At 36.4% G+C, this 24,761-nt stretch overlaps 1 protein-coding gene across 4 annotated transcripts in view; it reads left to right on the top strand.

The window, feature by feature from the left end:
- The window catches only part of LOC140750343 (uncharacterized), a 101,591-nt gene that overhangs the window by 49,489 nt on the left and 27,341 nt on the right, over positions 1–24,761 (top strand). For 3 of the 4 annotated variants that reach the window (XM_073083806.1, XM_073083805.1, XM_073083807.1), the window contains exons 3-4: positions 10,643–14,523; positions 17,895–18,123. In XM_073083806.1, coding sequence (XP_072939907.1) covers positions 10,643–14,523; positions 17,895–18,123 — 4,110 coding nt within the window. Of the gene's footprint in view, positions 1–1,685; positions 2,037–10,642; positions 14,524–17,894; positions 18,124–24,761 lie in introns of those variants that run through there. The other variant, XM_073083808.1, reaches the window with a different exon arrangement.

Raw genomic sequence — 24,761 nt, 5'->3', positions numbered from 1 at the left:
CAGCTGATTAGCGAGTCTAATTTTGATGTAATTACAATATTATAATTTAATGTATAAATTACATCCTGTGCGTCTACCTACAAATATAGGTAATAATGACGCCTCAACAATAATTACCGACCTTCAGTTGAAGAAGGCTGCAGAGATTATAACAGTTGGATTGACAAAAAGTACTAGACTTGTAAGTAAGTTTTTATTATCGAGTATATTAAAGGTTTTTGTGGCAATAAAACGTGAATAAGATACGGTCACGGCATGACCACAGCTAAACCGAGAAGCATCCGTTGTATCTTTATTTTTTATTATGCCCACAAAATTGTAAATTGACGCAATCAGTTTGTTGGAAAATTGATTAAGTGTAACTTTAGCCAATGTTTCAGTGTGAACTACCCCGATGGGACAAGTTACATTGTCCCCGAGTTATTGTGGCAAAAGAAAACCTAAAACTACGTAGTGCTGAAACAGAAGGTCATATAAGTAAGTGGATAACAGGGGATAACAGTTATGTATGTTTGTGGGCGGTCGTCCTACGTGCATTACCTGCACACCGACAAACATTAGTTTCGGAGTTTGAGCCGCTCTATATACAAAACTGTTTTACAGCGCTGTTTGGTCTAGTTCGCCAATGCAAGTTCATTGTTCTGCGAGCTCTCGAAACTCCAAGTGGACGTAAACGCCAGACGCTGTGTGTTTTTGTGGCCAAGTTCGGCCCTCGGTGGAGGTAAAGCGTTTTTGTAGAGTCGTCACCGGTCACTTACGCCTTTTTACTATTTCGCTACGTTTTGTTGTTGGCGTTGAGAAGCGAGGTGAGTCACGTTGTTAGTTGACGGAAAGTCGATAACGTTTATCGATAAACAAAATTTAATAACATTCGCTTTTTTAAGAAAAGTAAGAACATTGAAGAATTTCGAATGCCTCTTATGTCTCTCCCTTATCCTTTGAGACTTCAAGTCTTTAAGCCAGCACAAAAGCACAATACTCTGCTGTTGTAAAGAAGAAACAAATGTGTTATTTGTGCCACTAGAGTCGAATCACGTTATTATAATTAAACCTTAAATAAACATCTTGAAAACTATTTTAAAATTATATTTTAGTACTAAAGTCTTACGTAGTGAAAGATAAAGTACCGTACGTAACTCTATCATTCGATTATAGTATATCGATAACAACAAAAAGAGAATCTTTATATGTAGTTTATGCCCTTTCTTATGGTGACTTGATGACATCCATTAATAAAACACTGTATACAAATGCAATCATTCAATAAAATATTGATTTAAGTAATATGTTGTTGAAACCTAACCTTTCAATTTATTTATTTATTAAATAAAATAGGTTACATTGCTAAGATACCCAACTTCAAAACGATTCATATAATATTCAGATAAAAATATGCGATCATCGATTTATAAGCATCCCTACATTTTTTAAATTATTATTATTAAACGCCTATTAACATTGTGGTATTATAAAATAAATACAAGAATTCTAATATCCTTCAAACAATACTATACAAAATTGAATATATAAATTTAATCTAAATTCATTGATCATCGACGTTATAAGTTGCCTTACTATTTGTTACAATTGAAAATTATCGATAGTAAACAGTCGATAGGGGCTCAACACTGCGCGCACGGTAAGCGCAGGCCGCAGCAAGCCGGCTCCCTGCGCACATCCGCTTGCGCGTTCAGCCCCGCGCCCGCACGGAGCCCTACTGCCGCTCTAAACTATCAACTATTCAATTCATAAATCGAACTTTTTATTTCTCTAACTTATCTCCTCAGATAAGTAACGATTTCCCGGGCTTGTGATATTGTGCCAGTTACAGTGTTAATGAAATTGAAAATACGTGCCGGTTTGTGTGAATTTGTGACCGTTACAGCAATAGCAGCCAAACAATAAAGTTTATTTGGACAATTTCGTTGTGTATGCACGTTTTGGTGTTACTCAAGTTCAGTTTACTATTACTATATTGTGACTTGTACGATTCCGATGAAGCCGTACATAAAAAGTATTTTCGGAACAAGTGAAATGTAAGTTAAGTAATATATCAAGTTTCAAGGCAATAATTGGATATCATATAAATACCACAGTGCTACGTAATGTTCCTTGGTTTAAGCTACATTTAAGTAAATTTTGAGACACTGTTATATAAGTAAAATGCATAGTGATATTTAACAGTAAGCAGGTAGATAGGGTAGACACTCGTACATAAGAACTCTACGTCTAGTCGGCCTTTGTAATGTGTTCAACTCCTAAATATATATATATTTTTTGAATCTTATATGGTCATCTATCATATGGATAAATAAAAAAAATATAATACATACTTAATATGATTTTCAAAATACAAGGCGATTGTTAATTATACCGCCTCATTTTCGTACTCATAGTTAAAAAACTTTGCAACAATTAACATTTAATTGTTAAACTCAAGCTTATAAAACCCAAATCTGTGAAAAAAAAATCATTAGCATTTTTCATTTAAAACTAGTACCTACCTATTTTGGTATACCATCTATGAACTTTCACATAGAACACCGACAGTTTTATAGATAGCCCAACTCATAAACTCCTTCGACTACTAAATCAATTTGGCACGGGTCTTCGAACGATGACGTAAGGTTAGCCAGCCACAGACGGGTTCTTTCTTGAATAGATCACATAGGCTAGCTTGTAAAAAAATAGTTACGGCTACAAAATTTAAACGATGCTAATGGATTTTATGCCATTGAACATTATAATGGCTGAAGCATATCCTTATACCGTATAAGTTGATAAGGATGTTATTAGTTTATTCTATACTATGATCATTTTTAATCTATACCTATATACAGTCCCCCTATATAATCTACATTACTGATGTGTGGTTTATATATTCTCTGGTCTTCCCTCCTTATAGGGACAGTGACGTATACAGTCTGTCGTATCAAAAGTACACTAAAATTCAGTTTATCTACGTAGAGATCTCATGCCAAACTGACATGTTGTTAAGATACGTTATCGGGGAATTTTCACACGCTCTGCAGTCGATATTATTATGTTGCGTCATGTGTTTTCATTGCCTTAGTAACTGTATTTTTCATTTAATAACAGGCGTGTATAATAATATAGTGGAAAAAATGTACTTTTATTATTTTCTGTATACTAGTTTTATGGGTGGTAAGAGAGAAACTTAAATGGGGAATTCCAAGTTACTTATCAATGAAATACGTATGTGTGGATTACGGCCTACCTCTGATTGGAGTTCCTATTCATAGAAGATGAAAAATGTCTTGGCGTTAGTACTCAATCACCAGTAGATGTATTGCACGCTTCAATTTTAACCGACTTCCGAAAGAAAAGAGGTTATCTTGCACAAAAGGACCACCATGACTTCGTGATCTTCTTCAGATAAAAATTTAATTTGTCGTATCGTCTATACGTGTTATAGACATCACCAGGTTTTACTACGACTGGAAGTTTGCTGATTTCTATTATTTCTATTTTATTAAAAAATAAGTATTACTTTGGTGCTCAAACAAACGGTTACTCTTTACAAAAATATTTGATTAATTCCGGAAATCACTCGGGGATTCACTGCCGTACACATTGACATGTTTTATTAAGTTTAAAATAAAACATTCAATACTCGCGTCTTGTGGTCAAGTAAGTCTCATAGAGTTCGTTCGTGACGCAATAACAATTTACCATGCTGCGAAGCGTTTGTTGAAATCAAAGTAATTTCACGTTCTTTTAGTTACATTCGACTCGTGTTGTAATGGTCTCCTTCACTAATTTCAGTAGAATCGCGGCCATCTTACACTGTTCGAACCATTGTGGATATCTGCAGCTAGAAAGTCGCTATCGCTTAATCTAACCCATATACAAGTACACTCATTATGTGGGCTATCTTTCCAGATCCACGATATCTATCCACGTATTATCTGGCTTTAAATGTAGTGTATATATTGTGTTACAATTCGCTGATTACGTTCACCACTAATTTGCTTTTTGTAATTATTGTAGATACGAAAAATATGATTTCTTTTTTATTATACACTACAATATGAATTTTACAGAAACAATAGAGTAAATCTGAGAGTTTATCTTTATATTATTTAATTTCTTTTCTTAAGTTTTTTTTATTAATTCGTCCTCCTACTCCATTTTGGAAACAAATAAAACTTTGAAAGGAACTTTGACGCTACCATAAATGACTTACATCTTAAAAATATTTTTCTACTTAAATATCACCCATAATTGACGGATACTGATTGATTGAGTCCTAAAACTTAATAGCCAATAATATGTCACACTTACTAGAAATTTATGTTAAGTGGTACCAAACGAATCTTAAGAGGCACTTAAAAATACGGTACCTACTAAACTTTGCGCGATATTATACAACTTAAATAAGTGTAAAAATGGAAAAAGACTTAAAATACAAAATTGTTGAAAAATGTTCAAATCAAATTAAATCTTTTTTTTTAATTTAAAATAGGTTCTTTACAGAGTAGGTACTTTTTGAATGTAATTTTGAACTACCACCACTTCGTGTTTCGTTATGGAGAAGAAGCGGCAAAAGAAACTCCATAACACACATCTTTAAAAAAATGTTTTTTACAATGTTAAACTTAACCTAATGGTACATGTGGAGCTGGAGCTACTTCAGACCACACCGTTTTGTCAGTCAACTAATCACTTGGTTTATAGTACGCTTTTTTACGTAGCGTTTGTTTAACGACATGTTTGATTTTTTTTTCTGTGAGATTCAAAACGCACAAAATGGAGAATTGCTACGGTACTGAATTAAATCATAGTAATTTAATGAACATATTTGAATACTAGCCAAAATCTAGCCATGGCTGATTAGAAAATTCAGGTCATCTAATATTAACATGTTGAATGCTGATATATCACGGTCATTTAGATCATTCGTCTCGTTAAATTGAATAGGGCTGTCAGATGATTAATAATAGCCTTTTTTTTGGTCGAAAACCTTGATATTTTGTCTTAAATGTCGGTCAATAAATAATAGATTGAGATCATTGTTATCGAATTTGTATACGACATAAAAGGTGAGATAGGTATTTCGTGTTTTTTTGATTTATCTAATGTGCGTTCTGTAAGCTATGTCTATGAATTAAGGGTTATTTATGGGGATAGTGTGGATGTAGAGTACTTACCAGTACTAGTCGTCTTCTTTGTTTAAAAGTCTAATCTACATAACAAAAGAGCAAATTCTCTACCTGAAGTAGAATATTAGTATGTTTACTAAACTGAAACAAAATACAAATTTCTACCTGAAATCAATGGCAGGTGCATTTCTACCTGCGTAGATTTAGTGCGAGCAAGCCCCCAGGTAAGGCTGTAGACCGGAACACAGATGGATAGGGACAGGTGCAATGAAATAAAAAATGTAAGTTATAGTTTAAAAATAGAAAGTTTCGAGAATCATTTAAAAGTACAGTAAAGCTTTGGTTTGAAATGGTGGAAACAGTGGTACTAATGCATTCGTAACCAATCTCGAGTAGGACTTATCTATTTGTAGTTAGTTACAAATGTAAATGGACGACCATGACTAATTAATCATCAGGTGGACTAGCTCTCAAGTTGCTACAACAAACTTTAACTTGAAAGCTTTAAAAGCTTACATAATGCCATCAGAACGGGCTTGCTTAAAAACCTAACAATCAAATTTTTAGTCAAAACTTAAATTGAACCATTTTTTCGTCGGCTCATGGCAACCCTGAAGCATGATGGCAGCCCTAATTCCACTCAATTTAAAGGACACCAAAACCGCTCGGCCTCGCTGCCTCCTCGCATCCCACGTCAACTTGGGCAACTGGAGCCTTGGGCCGGCGCCAACGTGATCTAACTCTTACTTTCATTGTCCGACTACTTGATTACAATGGTACCTCCATTATGCCCTTCTACAGACATGTGACGTAACACGCTTGTGCTAATGTGTACTATGTACATTGACTTAGTGTTAGTCCTTTGTTCACTAATTGATTGCATTTAGTAATGCAATCAATTAGTTCGATTTATCCATTGTGTACTTTTTGTGAACTTTAATCTGACTTGATAGTAAAATGAACAGATAGTTATTATTATCCGATTATTTTTTTATTTGAATATTGTATCACACCTACGAGTATCTGTAGCGAGAAGCAGTCTTGCGTTTCGATAGAAGAGCATGAATAAGATACTAACGCTTTCTACAATCACAGCCCCACACTAGGATTCCCTGTATCGTGGGTGCCATGGATACACAAAGAGACGAATACACAAACACCTAGACCTAAATTCATCATTTAGAAATCTGTCTGGCCGAAGATCGAATCCAGGACCCTTTGCGCGTCAGACCGGTATGGTTACCGCTGCGCCACGCTGCCAGCTGACTTACATAAAAGGCATATCTTAGTTCTCAGGTGTAGCAACGTGATCGGCGTCAGGTAGGACCCCTGTTCTTTGTTGGTTACAGTTACACATGGGCAGCAGTGACTATTCACAACCATCAAGTAGAATGTATACTCATCGTCTACGGAATTCTTATAAAAAATTAGTATTTAAAACTAATTAAAATTATTAACAATAATTTTGTCAACAAAGGACCTAAAATGTTAAAGGTAAATGTTAAAAGCTTCAATGGACTCTTTTTATTTGTTAGTACTCAAACAACAGAAAATTTTAAACCAATTGTAAGGCGCAACGACGCATAGCGTTAATCCATTGTTTTACAATCGGAATATATCAAGAACAAAGCAAAAACAAACATTAGGTGGGTAATTTATGCCCTGGCCACAGCCATTATGAACAGATCAGCCTACACGTTTATATCCGAGCTTCCGCGGGCTTCAACCTACGTGCATCTCCATGCAAAGCTTTATATTTTGAAACAAAATCTTTTAAATAAAAGTAAATATCTTTTACATAAAAAATGCACGTCATTGCACGAAATCGCATTGAAGTACTAATAAAAAACGCATTATCATATATATATATATACAAAATATGTATTATTATATGAGTTTAGTAGTTAGTTAATTTTTAATTAGTATTTTTTATGTTTCGATTTTAAACTTAATTATACCAAAAGCAAAAGGAGAGAAGGAGTTCACCACAATGATAAAATATTATAAAGGGTTCAGGTATTCTTCAAGAGTTTCAATATAGCCTTCGGGGAGGGCAACATGTCTTTGATCCCGTTGGTACTCTTGCCCTATTTAATGAAAAACGGCATCTACCTGTAATTCCATATCTGGTACCGTGTATTTCATAACAATAAGTAACAAAACACCATAAATACTGAGCCAATTAGACTTAACTTGTTCTGTTTAGAATAATAATTCTTAATACACTTTCGTAAAGGATTTTGACTTCCCGGAAACTATTACAAAACTGGCGAGCGGAAAAACCATCATCAAATTATGGCTTTCGTTTCTACGAATTTTAAGAATACCCTAACGCCGTGCCTACACTAATTATATTTTGTAAAAAAATAATTGAATTGTCGGTAAACTTTCTGCTTAAAGCTTTTTATATATTAATTAACTTAAGGCCGTTGTCAGCTGTTGAAATTTGAATTCAAAATATGTTAAATTTCCTTTTATTTTTGATTATGGACTTTCAAAAGTGTTTCATAAATATGTAGGTATAATATATACACTACAATGTTTGTATATAAACTTACTTCATTATATTTTGATAAATTCGACGATTCTGTGTTAAAAACATATCTGCTAACCTATTATAACAGAGAACAGAGATAAAATCATAAGCTTTATCATATTTATTACTGTTGTGTATTTTTATAAATGATTATTTTACAAATAAAAAAAAAACAGGCCTCACTTATTATTTAACATTAATAATGGATACGTGCGAATTATTATTTTCCGTTTCGTTCTTTTTATTCATTATTGCGTGATCTATCTTTTTACAGAATCTTGAAAACGTAAAGGTATGGTATTTAAAAACGAAGGTTAAGAAATTTTATTCGTAACATAATTCATTCGTAATATACTTCAATAATTAGGCAATAATGCCTATATTTTTTTTAATGTAGGTCATAAAATAGTTACAAAAATGTTTGTATATTTCACGACCCTATACCGAACGTGACAGAGGACGGTATCTTAAATTAGGCGGCCCTTTTATTTCTTAACGAGGGAGAGACCTTCAAAAGTTACCCGGTGCCGTGGGAGCGACACAGGGTTATGTGGGATTCTTACCGCACTACACCTCACCTGGTGGCCGTTCTCGGCACTGCGAAAAGTACTCCGGAATCTCCAACGGAACGCAACCGGAGTCCTCTGAACGCGTTAGAGCCGGTCCACACGGCGCGTTGCGTCAGCGCTGCGTCGACGCGCGCACCGTGTGAACACTATGATTATTAGTATGTAAAACGACGCACCCACAGCGCAACGTCGACGCAACGCTGACGCAACGCGCCGTGTGGACCGGCTCTTACTCCTGCAGGCTTCGTCCAGGTGAGCACGATGCTCGACATTTCGTCTGGTGCTTACGACGGTCAGCACATGGGTCATTGATTGGTCAACTCATTGCCCCTCGTAGACATTGGTAATAAACTCCAAATTTTAACAAGTCAATATACAATTAAAATGAGTCATTACAACTTAGTCGCATAATTATTTACTATTAAGTTTAAATGCGACCGTATAAGTCCGTGCTGCCTTCTCTAGATTAACTGACCCTTCAAATCTCAGAGGTAGGACGCAGGTAAGGTCGGCCTATTACGACGCCTTTCTTATTTCACATTGATGTCCATCGGTTGTGGTCCTAATAGTAGGCTGCGGGACTCTATTCTACAACAACATTTTAGCATTCTAACAATCAGATTTAATTACAGTTACTTCCACAATTCAATGCTACTGATCGAGATAGGTTCGTGTCGTGGCGCGGCGTAATGTGACGCTTTCGACTCCTCCAGCCATCCGTGTTGCTTTCTAACGATCCGTGATAGCATACCATGGCATTCCTCGGAGATTACTACTGAAATCTAATTAACCACTTTGCATCTTTGCTATAGCTGCGATACTACAGTGGCATGAATTGTGGGTTGCCGTTGTGTAGAGTTAATCCACCGTCTCTCCACTTTGTTCATCGTAACTCGGGGTTGACTAGTAGAGACAACCTCAATGAATTAGCAACTCCACCTTTTGTTAAAGATCCCGATCACACGCCTAAGTGCACTGACAATTGCTAAACGCTCTATTTAGGATAGGCCTATATACAAGGAACTTATGTTAATGTAAAAATGTATAAATTCTGTACTTAACCAACATGTACTATAACTTTTACAAAGTCATGAATTGTTGGAGAAAGAGCATCATGTTATAAATTTATGTTATGTGATTGATATTACGTTATTAAAATATTGAATATATTTTTACGTAGCAGACCTACTTTTCTTTAAACAAAACGTTACGTACTTACCTAAATAATAACACACCTCCAAGAAACTTTTGAACTGTCAAAGTGTTGCGGCATTAATATCATAATAGATTAAACACTATTGTTCTCAACATACATACATTATACAACATAAATGTTAAAACTGAAAAGGCCAGTTGTATCTTAGGTTGGTTATAAATATGCGTGGGCCGCCCTGACCAGTTAGCATTAGCTCGACTCGTAAACCCAAGGTATTTAGGTATACTAAGTTTATTGATGGTCCATTGTTAATGTAATAATTAATTATTATATTATCCAATCCATTTAATAGATACAGTATTAAGTGTAACTAGTATTTGTAGCTGTATAAAAATGTAAGATTAGGTAGGTATATTAAATTAGTTAAATGTATCTAACTAATCCCATTCAATTAATATTATACGAGTAATAACAAATCCAAAAAAAAACATTATTTAATAAATATAAAGTAATATATGGATACTATTCATAATGACAATATTTTACGATTACAAAGATATTACTTGAACAGTGAATCTAACTATATTTTCACTAAGCAATTTTAATTTTAAGATTCAATGTCACTCACAAAAACATCAAGTTTCAATTTTAATAGTTTGCTACGAGACCCGAACGCAAACTTGTCAAGAATATTATTATGCAACACTGTACTGCCGCGGAATATAAAACTGATTTAAATTACACGTACAAGTGTTTGACCGCCAATTAAACTGCGTCTTAATAAATACTTGGCAGGTACCGTCGAATGTTGAGTGCATTATGTTTTTATTATATTAGTGTAATTTCTTATACAGTACTGATTGTACCTTATTTAAAACTTTGGCTTGTTTTTATCTTTTATGCTAGCTCTGTAGCTAGTACTAGTAGGTTCATTTTGTATACAAAGTTTGTACATGGTACATTTTACATAATTAGAGTATTAGAGCTGACAGTAACTTTTGCAAAATATAGTTGTTTTATTGTTGTAGAACATTCTTGTGAAATACATGGCAGATCCGACACCTTTATTTCGCAACTCGCACTTTGTTGCTCGACGATTTATACAAGGCGCTTGGTTTTAGAGTCGCTTAGGCTTACCACTATTTAATATTTCTAAAAATATAGAAGTGTTTCTCAATAACTAATTGTAATCGTTAGATAATTAAAATAAATTTGCATTTGAATATCTCATTCTAATAATATTTGTTTTGAATTTCAGATCGGAGCGTCAACAGTGAGCCTGGGGAGGCGAGCGAGCCGGAGGCCGGTCGTATGCGTCCCGAAGATTACCGCCTTGTGTTCCTCAGTTCGGATTCATCGTGCCGGGAGGACACTGAAGACTCTTCGTCGACTGCTTCCTCAGCTGCGCCCCCCGCGCCCGACGACTGCGACTGGGATTACTTTGAACCCGGCGCGGCGGCGGCGCAGCCTACCCCACCACCGCCAAGACACATCCCGCAAGCTTGCCCGCGAGCGTGTTCCTGTGGAGCTGAACCACGGATAGTCGCAGTCCCGGTCCCCGTGCCCGTGCCAGTACCAGCCGCGCTTTGGCCTGCTCTTCTCGCCTTTCCCACCCAAGTGCCACCGACGCCGCACTGGAACACATATCCAGGCTTCCCGCCTCTAGATGCCGCGGCACTCGCTCGACTCACAACGGCTGCAGCAGTCGCCGTCACCGCCGCCGCCACCGCTTCCGCCTCCACGATGCCGCAAAACAGACTCGAGATGACCGTAGAAAGAACCGATAAGGCTATACAATCAGAATCAATTCAAGCGCCGGAGCCCCGCGATAACGATAAGGACGATAATAGTATTGAACGCTCAGTGGAACATGGCACGTCAGACGAAATCAAAGTGATTGCCGAGGAGGACAGTTTATCAGTAGTATCGGAATTACCGGACACGATGCCCGACCACCTGGACGCTGAAAAAGCATTTCCGTCTTCAAATGAGTCCGCCGACTCCAGTGATTCTGAAGCGGAAGTGGCTCACAGGAGCTACGACTTACGGAGTGGCGCACCAGAAGAGCCAGCGACTTCCGATGAAGACTCCGATGATTCCGGCGGCGGCGGTGGACAGTTCTCTCGAGTGTTCGTAGTAAATCCAGCTGACTCATCATCGGACTTAGAAGATAATGCGGACAGTAGCGGTATTGATTGCGACGATTCGTATGACAAAAAATCAGACAGCTTAGAAATTATTGCCGTAGAAATGGTGATGCAAAATGAAAATAATTTAAATACCGAATCAAATGAAAATCAATCACAAAATAATGATGTAGTGTTGTTAGAATCGGTTAGTTTTAGTGAAGAATGCCCTGTGATTCAATTTTCTCATATGGACGAAGGATGCAGTGAAAGTGCGATGAAACGATCTAGTTTTATTAAGTTTTGCGACGAGAATATGCTTCAAAGTGAGACCTGTGAAAATTTTAATAGCTTTAACGCAACCTGCAGCGACAATTTAGATAATGTCGATTACTACGTCGATAAAGATAATAACCATAGCCTATGTGTGTCCGAGAACATCGAGTACGACTCATTAGATAACTCGAGTTCTAATATAGACAGCAATATGAAAGTAAAAGTCTCAGTGGAGTTGCCTAATGATAATTACAATAAGGAGGAATTTACGATGACCGAATCGCCACGTGTATACTCAACAATGCTATCACCGTCCCCAGAACCAAAACAAGAGCCCAGTTTGCCGTCTGTTGAAAAAATAGACTTGTTCAAAGGTATTGAACGTACGCTTAGTGAGTTGTTAAAGAAAGAATTATTAGACGACCAAGGGGAGGAGAAAATGCACGGGTCGCGGCCGGTTTGCATTACCGACGCCGAGGGGGGCGCGGGCGCACCTGCCGAGACAACAGTTTGCCGCTCGCGCACGGCCGGTGCGGACGGGTCCGCGCGTTTCACTAGCCGCGTTATGATAACGCACGATCGTGTCTCCGTGGTCACGTCAGACACGACGCGGCTCATGCGTGATATTACAGTGCATCATACAAACTCGCAAAACGAAACGGAACCCAGTGCTGACGTGCAAGACAACGAAAATAACGAACGAATATCCGACGACGAATCGCCGCAGCCTTCGGGTGGAGTGACTGTTGTCAGTAATGCCGACACTCTCTCGGCGGTCGTATGCCTCGAGGAGGGGCTAGCTGATGACGACTCATGGGTCGAGGACGTCAGCCATGACGACGACGAGGGCACCTCGATCTCCGACTCCGACTCGGGAGACGAGGCCTCGTTACCCACCCGAGGAGAGGACTTTGCATACTGTAGACGTTCCTTAGACTTTACTTTACACACAATAGTCGAAGAAAGTTGCGAGGAAAGTGAAACAGAACAAACTACTAAAAAGCCGCGTCCTTTATCTGCCACCGAATTAGAGAAATACTTTTTCTTTGGATTAGGCGACGGCCGAAATGTTCGCGACGATGAAGATCCGGTTTCGGAAACGTCGAGCGTGTGTAGTGAAGGTGGTGAGTCCATTGTGGATAATGAACAGCCAAAACGCAGTGGTGACAGTGACGAACTGGTGTCGTCTCGGTTGGAAAAGTATTTTTTGTCTGGGTTCATGGGATTCAATCAAGAGAGGCGTGATTCCGACGGATCAGGAAGCGTCGGGAGTGACAGTGAAGGTAAACAAAGCCCCGAACATAGAAGAAAAAAATTAGTGCGCGCTCGAGGGACACCTCGGTCACATTCTTCGTCTTTAGATAACTTATTAACTGGGGACGAACCCTCACAAGATACCCAGGAGGTATCTGATGGGTCAAGCACTGAAACTGAAGACCGTCATGAGTCCCTTGAAAGGCTCGACATTCCGTGTGAATCTAAGCGTAAAAAACAAAGTAAAAAGACCCGTGGTTCGCCAGCAGACGAACGTAGACAGTCTGTTGAATTTTCAGAGGAAACTAGAGATGATACGAGGTCTGTGTCAGAGGGTGAAGATGGCCGATCAACCCCTCGACCTGAATTCCCACCTCTCGGGTCTGAACTCTCGGAATCCAAAAAACAGACAAGCAGAGATAGCGGTTTTGTTGGAAGTTGTGACGACTTATTAAGGAACGGCGACTCGAGTTCAGACTTCACAAGGTCCCATGAGCCTAAGACGGAATTAGAAGAAATTATCGAGGAAGTTCGCCCGGATATCGACGAACGTGTAGAACGCCCGCCTTCATCCCGCCCGCCGCCCAGTCCCCTTACACGTAAAGATAGCTTTAATAACTGGTCCTCGGACGAGGAAACAAATTTAATGATGACCAAAATGAGACAATTTTTCAAACAAATGATAAATACTTCTAATGTAAGAACGTCTACACCGGCGTCGTCTAATTCAGAAAGTTCACGTCCGCCTAAACCACCGCAGCTATTATATTTTGAAAGTGAGTTAACTCGATTAATGAAAACAGTTCCGGGTATACGAGACGAAGAAGTGCGCGAAATTGTTGAATATTTATCGAGCGAGGACACGTGGAGTGACTCTTATGATTCATCTGACTATGCCGGTTCCGACTTGGAGGGCACGGCGGCCAACAGATCCGCCTTAAGAAAACAAATATCCGAGAGCTGTCGCGAGATAATCGACGAGTTCGATAAAGGAACTAGCGAGGCCGGCTCGTTAGAACGCGATGCCGTTGGAGCTTATCAAAGGTTGGCGGCGACATTGGGCCGAGCGGGTGAAGGATCACCGCCTTTATTCGGCAAGGTTATGCGGCACATTGGAGGCAGACTGGTGGCATTGATGCATGAAGTGTCGGGTGGTGCGTCACCGAGCACAGACGACGATAGTGCGTCCGAACCGGGGGCTTTAGCTCGTAGTCGATCTCATGATATCCTCGAGGCTACGGCGAGCCGGGGTAGTGTCGCGAGTGATTGTGAGAGGTTTTCGTGGCGTGGAAGCTTTGAATCTGCTCTGTTAGCGGCTGATTCGCGGGGTACATTAGGCGGCCCTGGATGTGAAGCGAGGCGATCACCCGCTGGAGCTGACCTCGCTGCCCAAAGGTCACATTCGAGGAGTTGTGGCGCTATCGGCGGTAGCGAGGACAGATTATGGCGAGGTAGACGGCGCGCTTCAGCACCTGACGCTGAGGTAATGTACCCATTTTTATTACTACAAAATGCAAATAACATTACAAACGTTTGCTTAAAATTTTTGTATTTTATCTTACAACAATAATTGTAAACATAATAGATATTTGTGGTAACCCTAGTAACTGAAATCTAAATAGATTTCTCCTTTACATACCTCGTAGTATGATAATCTAACACATTCTATAACACAAAACGAATCATGCGTAAAAGGTTAATACGAGTTCCAATTCAAGCTACGTATCAGGTATCTGTGTTAGTTATTTACAAACAAGGAGACTTAACTACTTACTACACATTTACTTAACCCATTAAATTGATAACAAAACAAGACTTTTAAAACAAATGCTAAGGACAGATAAAAGATAAGTTGTGTGTGTCATAAGAAGATTAGAAATCTCGTTATCGTAAATATTGGTACATACTACGCTAGCGTGTGTACAGTAAATCACTGAATGAATTAAGTAATAAAAATATAAACAAACAAATAAAGTGCCTAAACGTCTTCCCTTATCGCCTAGTAACGATTCTATACCGATGCCCTAAATACAAGCTAAGGAAAGGGGCAACGTAACAGATAAGCAAGTGAAATAACACATACCAAAAGTAAGACGATTACTAACGTACGCACCATAGATTAGTAAAGATTACTCATTCCTAACTAGAAAATGTACCCAGTTTTGAGAATTGAAATAGTTGCGTAAAAAAGTTTTGCCACGTCTCCGCGCTAAAATGTCCCCTAAAGTATTTGAAATTATTATTTATTTATTATGTAAATTCATGTAAATTACGCAGTATTAGTTATTTATTCGTAAATTTTCTCTAAAAATGTTTTTATTTGTCAAGAATTCAAAAAAAGAACTTACGATAATAAGCCATTTGTGGCTTCATTCAATTTCAAGGCGGCGAAGTATCTTTACTAATCTATGGTACGCACATACTTGTATATGGTATTTAGGTATACACACACGTCTTCAACCTATACAGTGAGAGGGGTTTAAGCCATAGCCCACCGCGCTGGCCAAGTGCTTCAAACACCCTTGAGAACTTGTTTTTTAAGAACTCTCAGTGGTGCAGGTTTCGTCACGATGTTTTCCTTCCTTAAGCACGTGATTGTTAAATTCTAATACGCTTAAATCTCGTAAATCTGTGGCCTGAGATTCGAACCTCGGACTCCCCGATTGAGAGGCCGCGTTTCTAACCACTAGGCTACTCGTATCACACACATACACACAAATGATTATGACAAAATGATTTATTTACACATAACACCATTATGTATTTACACAAGAACATACTTACCCAATATCCAAACCCATAAAGACCGGGCATCGAACTCGTGACTTCTTCACTATCTATAATACTCAGAAACACGTAAAAATATCAAGGAACATAAACACAATACCTAAAATTATGCTCAAACTAGTTTTATCCAAGAAATCGAGTTATATCCATACAGTTTTTCTTTACATTTAGTATTGTTAAATTAAAGCCCTTTTGAAACCGGTTTCGATGTTTGTTAAATACCGACATATACGAGTTATATTTATCACTAAACGATTATTTCAAAAACAAATAACATCACGACGAATACAATTTTATACGATCTTTTTATGTAATTTTCTATAACTATTTTTATAGTACCGTGAAATTAAGATGGATATCGGTTTTCCAAGTTAATCTCTTATCACATAAAAAATATCGAGTTTGTACGTTACAGTTAGAACCTTGTATGTTCGTAAGCTTAGAAGTCAGGTACAGTCAGCACGCGAAGTAGATGAACACATCCAGGGTTCAAAAATATCAATACACCCAAATGTTCGTAAGTACACAACTAGCACCATAATTAGACGAACGTCGGAAAGCGTCAAATTAATTTTGGAGCTGACTGTACCAAACCAACTGTAATATACTATGTTGTAAAAACAAACGGAAAATTAGGTTTTTGTATAGAAATATGTTGATGCTCCTGTGATCACCACTATACCTAATTACTAAACCAACACATACCAAACTGCATTTATTAAGTGTTTACTATACATTGCAGTAATCTAGATGGTTCCGTTAGCAATATTTGATTAGTATAATAAGATACGGAACAATTCACCCGCCCTCGTTTTTCACTCAACCGTTTTAACTCCATTAAAAAGTGATAAAAGGTATGGCCTAATGAAAACAGTTATCAGTATTTAGTGCAAACAAAAGATAATTTGCGTTTAAATTGATTGTACGGAAAATATTAACTAAATATTTTGTGTCTAACTATTATTAACTAAATCTTTGGTGTTTATTGAATTATTCATACTTCATAATTTTGGAACTCATACATATAAGTTTGTCTTCTGTGTCTGTCCGTACACATCTACACTACTTTTTAGAACTTGTCTAAGTCAGAAGTCTCCAAGTAAGGTGGCTGTAATATTATATTTACTGTTGGACAGGAAATGACAAAATGACCGAAGGAAATGACAAAATTTTTTTTTTTTTATAGAATATTTGTAAATAATTTGTAAAATGCTATACTAGGTAATTATCCCACTATGTTTTTCACTGCTTTTGATAGATACAAATTTATTTTTACTGTTAGATTAAATTTATAATAACTTTTATTCCAACTACATAACTCTTCATTATGTATAAACTTCTAAAAAATAATACCTAAATTCTGATAACACAATATTAGAATCATATTTTTTTCTTTTCACTATAACCATAATTACAACTGGCTACCTATAATACAAGTGTCTAAGTAAGTGATTTGTTTGATTGATACTACACGAAAATTGCGTGTCTGAACACATAAATAACGAATACATATTTTTCTGTGTTATTTTCGGCTATAACCGAAGAAGCTAAATAGCTTGTAATTTTTATACCGATAAGTCTGTCTCAATGTTGCTAGTGAAATAATATTTGTAAATGTGGTTATATAATAGGGGACATTTTATAAGTATACAAATAGGCAAATATTAACGAAGAAACTGTACTTTTTGATTTGTCAACCAATTTTTTGTTGTTTTGTTTCATTTATTCCTTTTATTTGTTACCAATTGACGACCATTACAATAAACATCAACCACTGCGTGATCACTTTAATTAATTGCTCGTGGTAATATCAGACACTATCGGACTCTATTTGTTTATTTGGTGTATGGTAATAGTGTCGTGATTGAGAGTGCGTTGATGTCTTTACAAAGACTATCATTCATCTTACAAGCTTATTAAACCACGCGTAGATTGAAGATTATTTTAGAGTTATTTATGTAATTGCTTTCAATACTCGATAATTAAGTAATAGTATTTTAATTTTGAATTTAATAAACACAACATATACATTGCATGATGTATATTAACAACGCTCTTATTTCTCAGTCGGAGGAGGAGCAAAGGGCAGGCTCGCTACCCCGCTTACCCTCCATCACTGGCACTAATACTGCGCCCGTGGGTCCAGTGAAGTCAGCCAGATACAGGGCGCCTGGGTTCCGTACAGCCACCAGGGCCGCATCAGCGCCAGGCCTCCACCCACCCAGGAGAAGACGACCGCCGCCCACACCACACCAGCCTACTCCCGCCGCGCCAGCCTCTGCCCCTAGTTTACAAGGTAGGCTTAATGATAAGATTATTATACCTTAAAAAATTGCTTTATTCTTAATATTTAGAACAAAAAAACTAGGTTAGTAACACATTAAAAACTTATGTAAATATAACTTTTAAAGTAATTTATGTTAAAACTATAAAATAATTCTGACTTTGTCGTGTTATATGTAATTGTAGTTTTTGTTAAAAGCTTTTTTTCAGTTAATAAGCATAATTCACAACACGTTTAAATAGGAAACCGCAAATAAATTGAAATAAGAAAAATCATTAATTATCCACAAGTACTTATTTTGCACAATGGCGTAAAATGCACAAAAAATAAGGAAACAAAATCCTTTGTCTACAAGCGAATCTTCCTTTTTCATATCAACAATAGTTTCTTTTTACGGACGTTTCTGTAACGCTGTTCGTAAACAATGAACTATTACGAAACAAAATAAACAATGCGTATAAACCGTTATGGCTTCTTTAAACCTTATGGTTAACGATTTTTACAAGTTAATTCCATAACTTTTAAAACTACAAGAATCAAAAACATGCAAATAAACAAAATGGCTTTGGCTATGGCCCTTTGATTTTAAAATAACCATTTCAACTGCTAATAGCTAGCCTATTTTCGCGCTACGAGTACAAAAAAAAACCAATGATTTTGTTCCATCCGGGCCCATTTTTAAAACCACTAAACCTATTTTAATGGGAGCACTAAACCTATTTTAATTCCAGCAAATTTCACGGTGCATAAGGTACACAGTTTTATGGCAATAATAACATTAACAATAAAACCATGATTTCGGAGAAAGAGACACGGGGTACATTATAGTCGAACAGAGGCGCGCGTTTATTTATGGCTTTAATGCCCTTCTGAGCGAAACCTTTTCACTGCACACCACCGTTCGCTATGACTCACTGTCCAACTGTTCACACACTTTTTCAACCTAATATTCTGTGTAGCTAACAATATGAGACGTGCAAACTACCTGGAGTTACATTGTCAATGTATCCGACGGATACTTTTAAATTAAATCAAATATAACAGAAATGTCTTCGGTAAATCACGAAACATTACTATTTACTAGTCATGTGCTAAGTACTCGTAAGAAGCCTGATATCTTCGCTTCTTTGCTCATTTCTTCAATCTTGATTCAATGCTTAACGGATAAACTTTTAACTATAACTAAACAAGGCAAAAACTGTCGTTACTTACACGAAGCAGAAGTCGATGTTATCACCATAATTGAATTTCTATAGTCTCTATTAGTCAAACATTAATTATTTATCAGAGCCTGAGATACTTTAACGCATTTAATTATTCCCTGAGTCCAATTGTCAATATGTATTCTTCGCTCTAAAACAAAAAGGCTCTATGTCGTTCTATGTCTAGCTGTAAGTATGATCAATCATCGGTAGCAACAGAAGCGTATCCTTGCATCCAAACTTTAGTACAAACCGTTAGAAGCATCAGCAAAACGTGAATATAAGACGCATAGACGCCGACTTTGTTGCGTTCTAGTAACCATTTGCCTGCCGACCGCAACCCGCATCCGGTTACAATGGAATCAAGACGCCATTCAAATCGTTTGTGGTGGCTACATACCGTGGTATACTGAATTCGGAATATTAAATAAACTATGCACAACTTAACCTAACTTAATCTTATATATAAAATTCTCGTTTCACAGTGTTAGTTACCGTACTCCTCCGAGACGGCTTTACCGATTTTCACCAAATTTTATATGCATATTCAGTAGGTCTGAGAATCGGCTACTATCTATTTTTCATATCCCTAAGTGATAAGGGTTGTTCACCCTTAACATTTTTTTATTTATATGACAACACAACGTTTGCCGGATCAGCTAGTAGTTCATAGAAACCTCCAAAAACATCTTTCTTTGTTAAGCTTTCTGAAAATTACCTTGAATTATTCGGCGGCGATTCTATACTTAATGGAAAACTTTTTTGTTGATACTTCGCCGAGTTACCATAACGAGTAAACAATAATAACGCGCAAGAAACAAACGATTAACCGCTTTACAATGCTTTAATAAGCACTAGCTAATACAGTTACGGAGCTTTAAATAAGTTAACTGATGTTTCTTAAGCGTACCATATTCCCATACCATATTACTTAATCGATTCAGAGCTTTTAATACGCTCTGGTAATGGTACGAAGCTTCGAATAAGTTACCTGATTAAATGTAAAATACCTGTTACATGTAACATATTCCCTGATATGTTATTTAAAGCAGATCTACAGACTAATAACGAAATTTATTTAAGTAATAACAGTCTTATTATAGTAAAAGTACTTAAAATTAGCTCTGATTTTGTTACATGTAGTTTTCGAATTAGTTACACGTGACATATATATCCCAGATAATTTATTTAAATCGGATCAAAGGATTAATAACGAATGTACTTAAATAACTACTGCCGTGTAGTAGTTGCCATGCTTAAAATAAGCACTGTTTATATAACATGTAGCTTCAGATAAGTTATCTGATTTTATACGTACTATATGCCCAGAAAAGTGAGGTTTCCTAAGCCAGGTCAACGAACCAAAGACGAAATGCTCTCTGCGCGCCAGTTACCGGTCACGTCACGGACCACGCATCTGCTTCCATTTTCCTGGCTTTTGAACAATTGTGGGCCGTATCATCCATGTCACTTTTATTCCTAACTGTATATTTTTTATTTTGCCTGAGTAAGGATTCAGTTGCAAGATTTGCGCGCACCTAACAAGGCAAGTTAAATAAAAGCTTGCAAAGTATTGTTATTTATCGAGTATTACGTTATCACGTTACCTTCTAGTGCATCTATTTACGTTTCATTTAACACTATTTGCTAATGCATCATTAATTTATTCAATAAGCTATCAATTTCCGTGGCGTCACGCCATTTAGATCAGCTGACCAGGTTAAAAAGTGGACCTAACTGTGCCGTTTCTATTTCTTTGTTCGTGGCTACATTCCTTTGTAAACACCGACCTTAATGTCTTTACGTTACACACATGGCATACAAAGAATATACTGAACTGCGTCATGCGAATAACGTGTCGCTAATATTTTGGTTGCGCTTTGGTTCGCTTGTCGTAGCAAGCTTAACATATCGTTGTCTCATTATTGTCCCACTGCTGGGCAGGGGTCTCCTTTCAGACTGGGATGGCGTTACTTTAGGCCTAGACCACGCGCTGGCCGTATGCGTATTGGCTTCACATACCCTTGTAAACACTTTTTTATAACACTGTCAAGGAAGCAGGTTCCTTTAGGGTGCATGCCATGGATTTGAACCTCTGGCTCCTTTATAGGGAAGCTGAGTTTTTAATCATTACCTATAATTAAGAAATAAATGTGTGGCTCACCATATTGATCTATTAAACCATATTTATAACTACATTGACTAATCTGGTTCCATATATTATAACACCTATTTAAATTTACTTACATAAGCCCATTACAATAATAAGACGCCTTCTCATTTCGTTTTTTCTTAAGCTACTTATACACTCGCCAATCGCGCCGGAATCTTTAATGTAGCAACTCACTTAGAATGAATTGGTCAAATTTATTCGTAAGTTCGTAACCAACTAAATGCATTTCGTAATACGTTAAGTTTGTACCATATTTTGATACCACTTGTCGAAGTCTGGTACACGTAACGCCTTTCAAAAACCGGTCGTCTGGTCAAGTTTCCGGTTAATCAGATGTACTTGTGCCTAGCTGGTGACTGTTTCCTTACTAAGGTGATTGCAAGACCGATCTTTTGTTTCGCTGTCATTGTGTTTCTATGTGTCGATTAATACTATTCTGTACTATTATAAAGTACTTTTGAAAGCTTTTAATTTTGCATGATACGAAATATTTGAGATTGATTTGATGAAGGACTTTTTGTTTAAAACTTTATAAACTGGAGACGAAACATAAAATTTCCATTAAAATTATTTTTGTATGTAGACTTATCACGTGACAGATATATAAAGAAGTAAACAAATTGACTAATAATGAGTAATGAACTTATGACATAACTGATGACAGCATTAACAGAAAAGTAATAATGCGTTTATGCACAGTAGTAAGATTACTAATAAATAATTTATTTTTTTATTTATTATGGATAGTATACGACTGTAAATAGTCGTATTTGATCAGATGCACCCATTAGCCTATTGGATTGTATTTGATGCAACCAAACAAACACATTAAAAGCTAATTTGTAATAAAAGGGTATTATAATCTATAGAAATCTCTATTTTTCTATCTACAAACCTCTTTGCGAATTTCCAAATGTACTAGTTACCTCTTTATTTTTTAAATAACTAGCTGACCCGGCAAACGTTTTGTTGTCATATAAATAAAAAAATGTTAAGGGTTATCACTTAGGGGCATGAAAAATAGATAGTAGCCGATTCTCAGACCTACTGAATATGCATATAAAATTTGGTGAAAATCGGTACAGCCGTTTCGGAGGAGTACGGTAACTAACATTGTGACACGAGAATTGTATATATAAGATTAGACTACTGATGCCTTCTTTATGCTAAACGCAATATATGCAAATGCATACTATTATAGTATTGCTATAACGCACTATTTACCACGGTTTCTTAATTCCGTAACGCCCATAAGTACAATATACGAGCATCGACCTTCTTATGAAACCTTAGTGAGCGCTGCTAATTGAATCAACCATTCAGCCCTATCTATGGTACATGGAAGTACCTAATAGCTTCATTGTTTGTATTAATTCGAAGACCTATTACTCATTTTAACAGGTACTTTTAAAAGTGGTTGAACTTTTTTGTGATAACTGACTCGCTTATCATCAAGAATCATTACCGTTCTATCTTTAGGCTTATCTTTGTTAAAATTGATTTTTAAAAGGCCATTGTTCACCACTTTAGCCAAATGTGTGTTGACATGCTTTAATGGACAACTATCACACATGTATATTTTCATCACGGTTGAAGCAAGTGACAAGTATTTTCTAATACGCACAAAATTTTGGAATGTTAAAGACATGGGATTTGAATCTCAGATTTCCACCGCGTGTAGTCCAAATTCACACCACGACTCTAATACTGCTAAAACAGAGTTTGAACAAGTTTAACTGGTTTAAGGTGTCGAGATATTCCGTCACCGATATTTATTACAAATATAAGTTTAAGTAAGATTTGATTTTATTACCTTCTTAAAAATCGCATAAATATTGACCTACGATAGCTTATTTGCCCATGTTTATTCGTTTCGTAAATAAGTATATTAATTGCCTTTGTGCATTTTTTTTTGTTCAACCACTTTTTGTATAAAATAAAATACATTAAATCAAAAATATACTATATGCTGTGCAATTTTTATGATTTTTTGGCAATTATTTCCAAATTACATGATTGCGACTAAATTTAATGTAATTTTATTTTCATATAGGTCAATATATGTATAACATACATGTAATTGTATCCGTACATGCTAATCTTCAAAGCCGCTAAACTGCTTTCAATGACGTTATGTGCGTAAGGATGATTCCAGTTTGAAAGATATAATGAATTTGGCGGTGAAGGCGGGCTGCTCGGACCGACTAGTAAATGCTAGATTATGTCATTCTTTTGATACGTAATGAACAAGCATCATTACTAAATGTTCATTAGTCATTACCGTGTAAATCGTTAATCAATTTGTGTGTCAAGGCAAACTTGAAATTATTTTAATTGACTAATTAAAACTCCATTAATAGCCTTCATGATATTTCTAAATTTAATTAAAGATGACCGTTTTTTACAAAAGTAGGCAAATATGTAGCTATGATTAGTAAGTTATTCCAAAGCTTCAAGTACAATAATGATTAGTGAGTTAAGGTATAAATTTAGTAGTAACTTAACAGAATTTAAAGCTACAACAGAAATGTTACATCAGAGCCAACTTGTTGTCTTAAAATGTGCCGTAAAATTGGAAAGTTGTTAATAGTTTAATAGCTTAATTAAATATCTAAAGGTTTTATAAGAATATTTTATCGATGCAATAAATCTAAAGTTGTTTTGTATCATTTATTTTTAAGAATATGGTATAACGTCAATTTAAAGGGAATGCTTCCTTATTGGTGACATAGCTCAACATGTATTAGTAATTTATTAAACGAATTAGTATTATGCATGGTTACTGTTCAAACTGTGATAGATAAGTCACGAATGTGTAACTACACGCCTTTGTTTTATTTATTGAAAGTTTCCTTTAAAATAATTCTGACGTAAAAAATTACAACGACTCATTTTAATACAATCTGGTATGGGTACATTAGTTCTTAATTATCTTTGTCTTCATTATTATTACAAAAATATTCTACGATTAAGATTTTACCACAGTAATGAATAATTTATTTAAAATAAAAATATTCAACTTATGAAGAACTTGTGTTGCCTAGAAATCCCTTTTATCCCCAAGAGCAAGATACTTAGAGCAAGATGGCGCACTGACTCTAAAGACTAAACACCATGTCATCTATTGAATTAAATAGTATTGTAACTTACCTACTTAATCGAAAATAATTTATGATTAATTTGTAAATAGTAATGTCAGGCAAGAAAAGCTACTATTTTGCACTATTAATTGCTCTATTTTCGTTTTGCTTTTGAAACTTTGTATTTGCGCGTAC

Source organism: Epargyreus clarus, unplaced genomic scaffold (genome assembly GCF_041222505.1).
Source record: "Epargyreus clarus isolate Ecla_fem2 unplaced genomic scaffold, WU_Ecla_fem_2.2 ptg000019l, whole genome shotgun sequence".
Classification (NCBI taxonomy): Eukaryota; Metazoa; Arthropoda; class Insecta; order Lepidoptera; family Hesperiidae; genus Epargyreus; species Epargyreus clarus.
The sequence above is the reverse complement of the archived record's forward strand: the minus strand, read 5'-3'. Positions and strand labels throughout refer to the sequence as shown.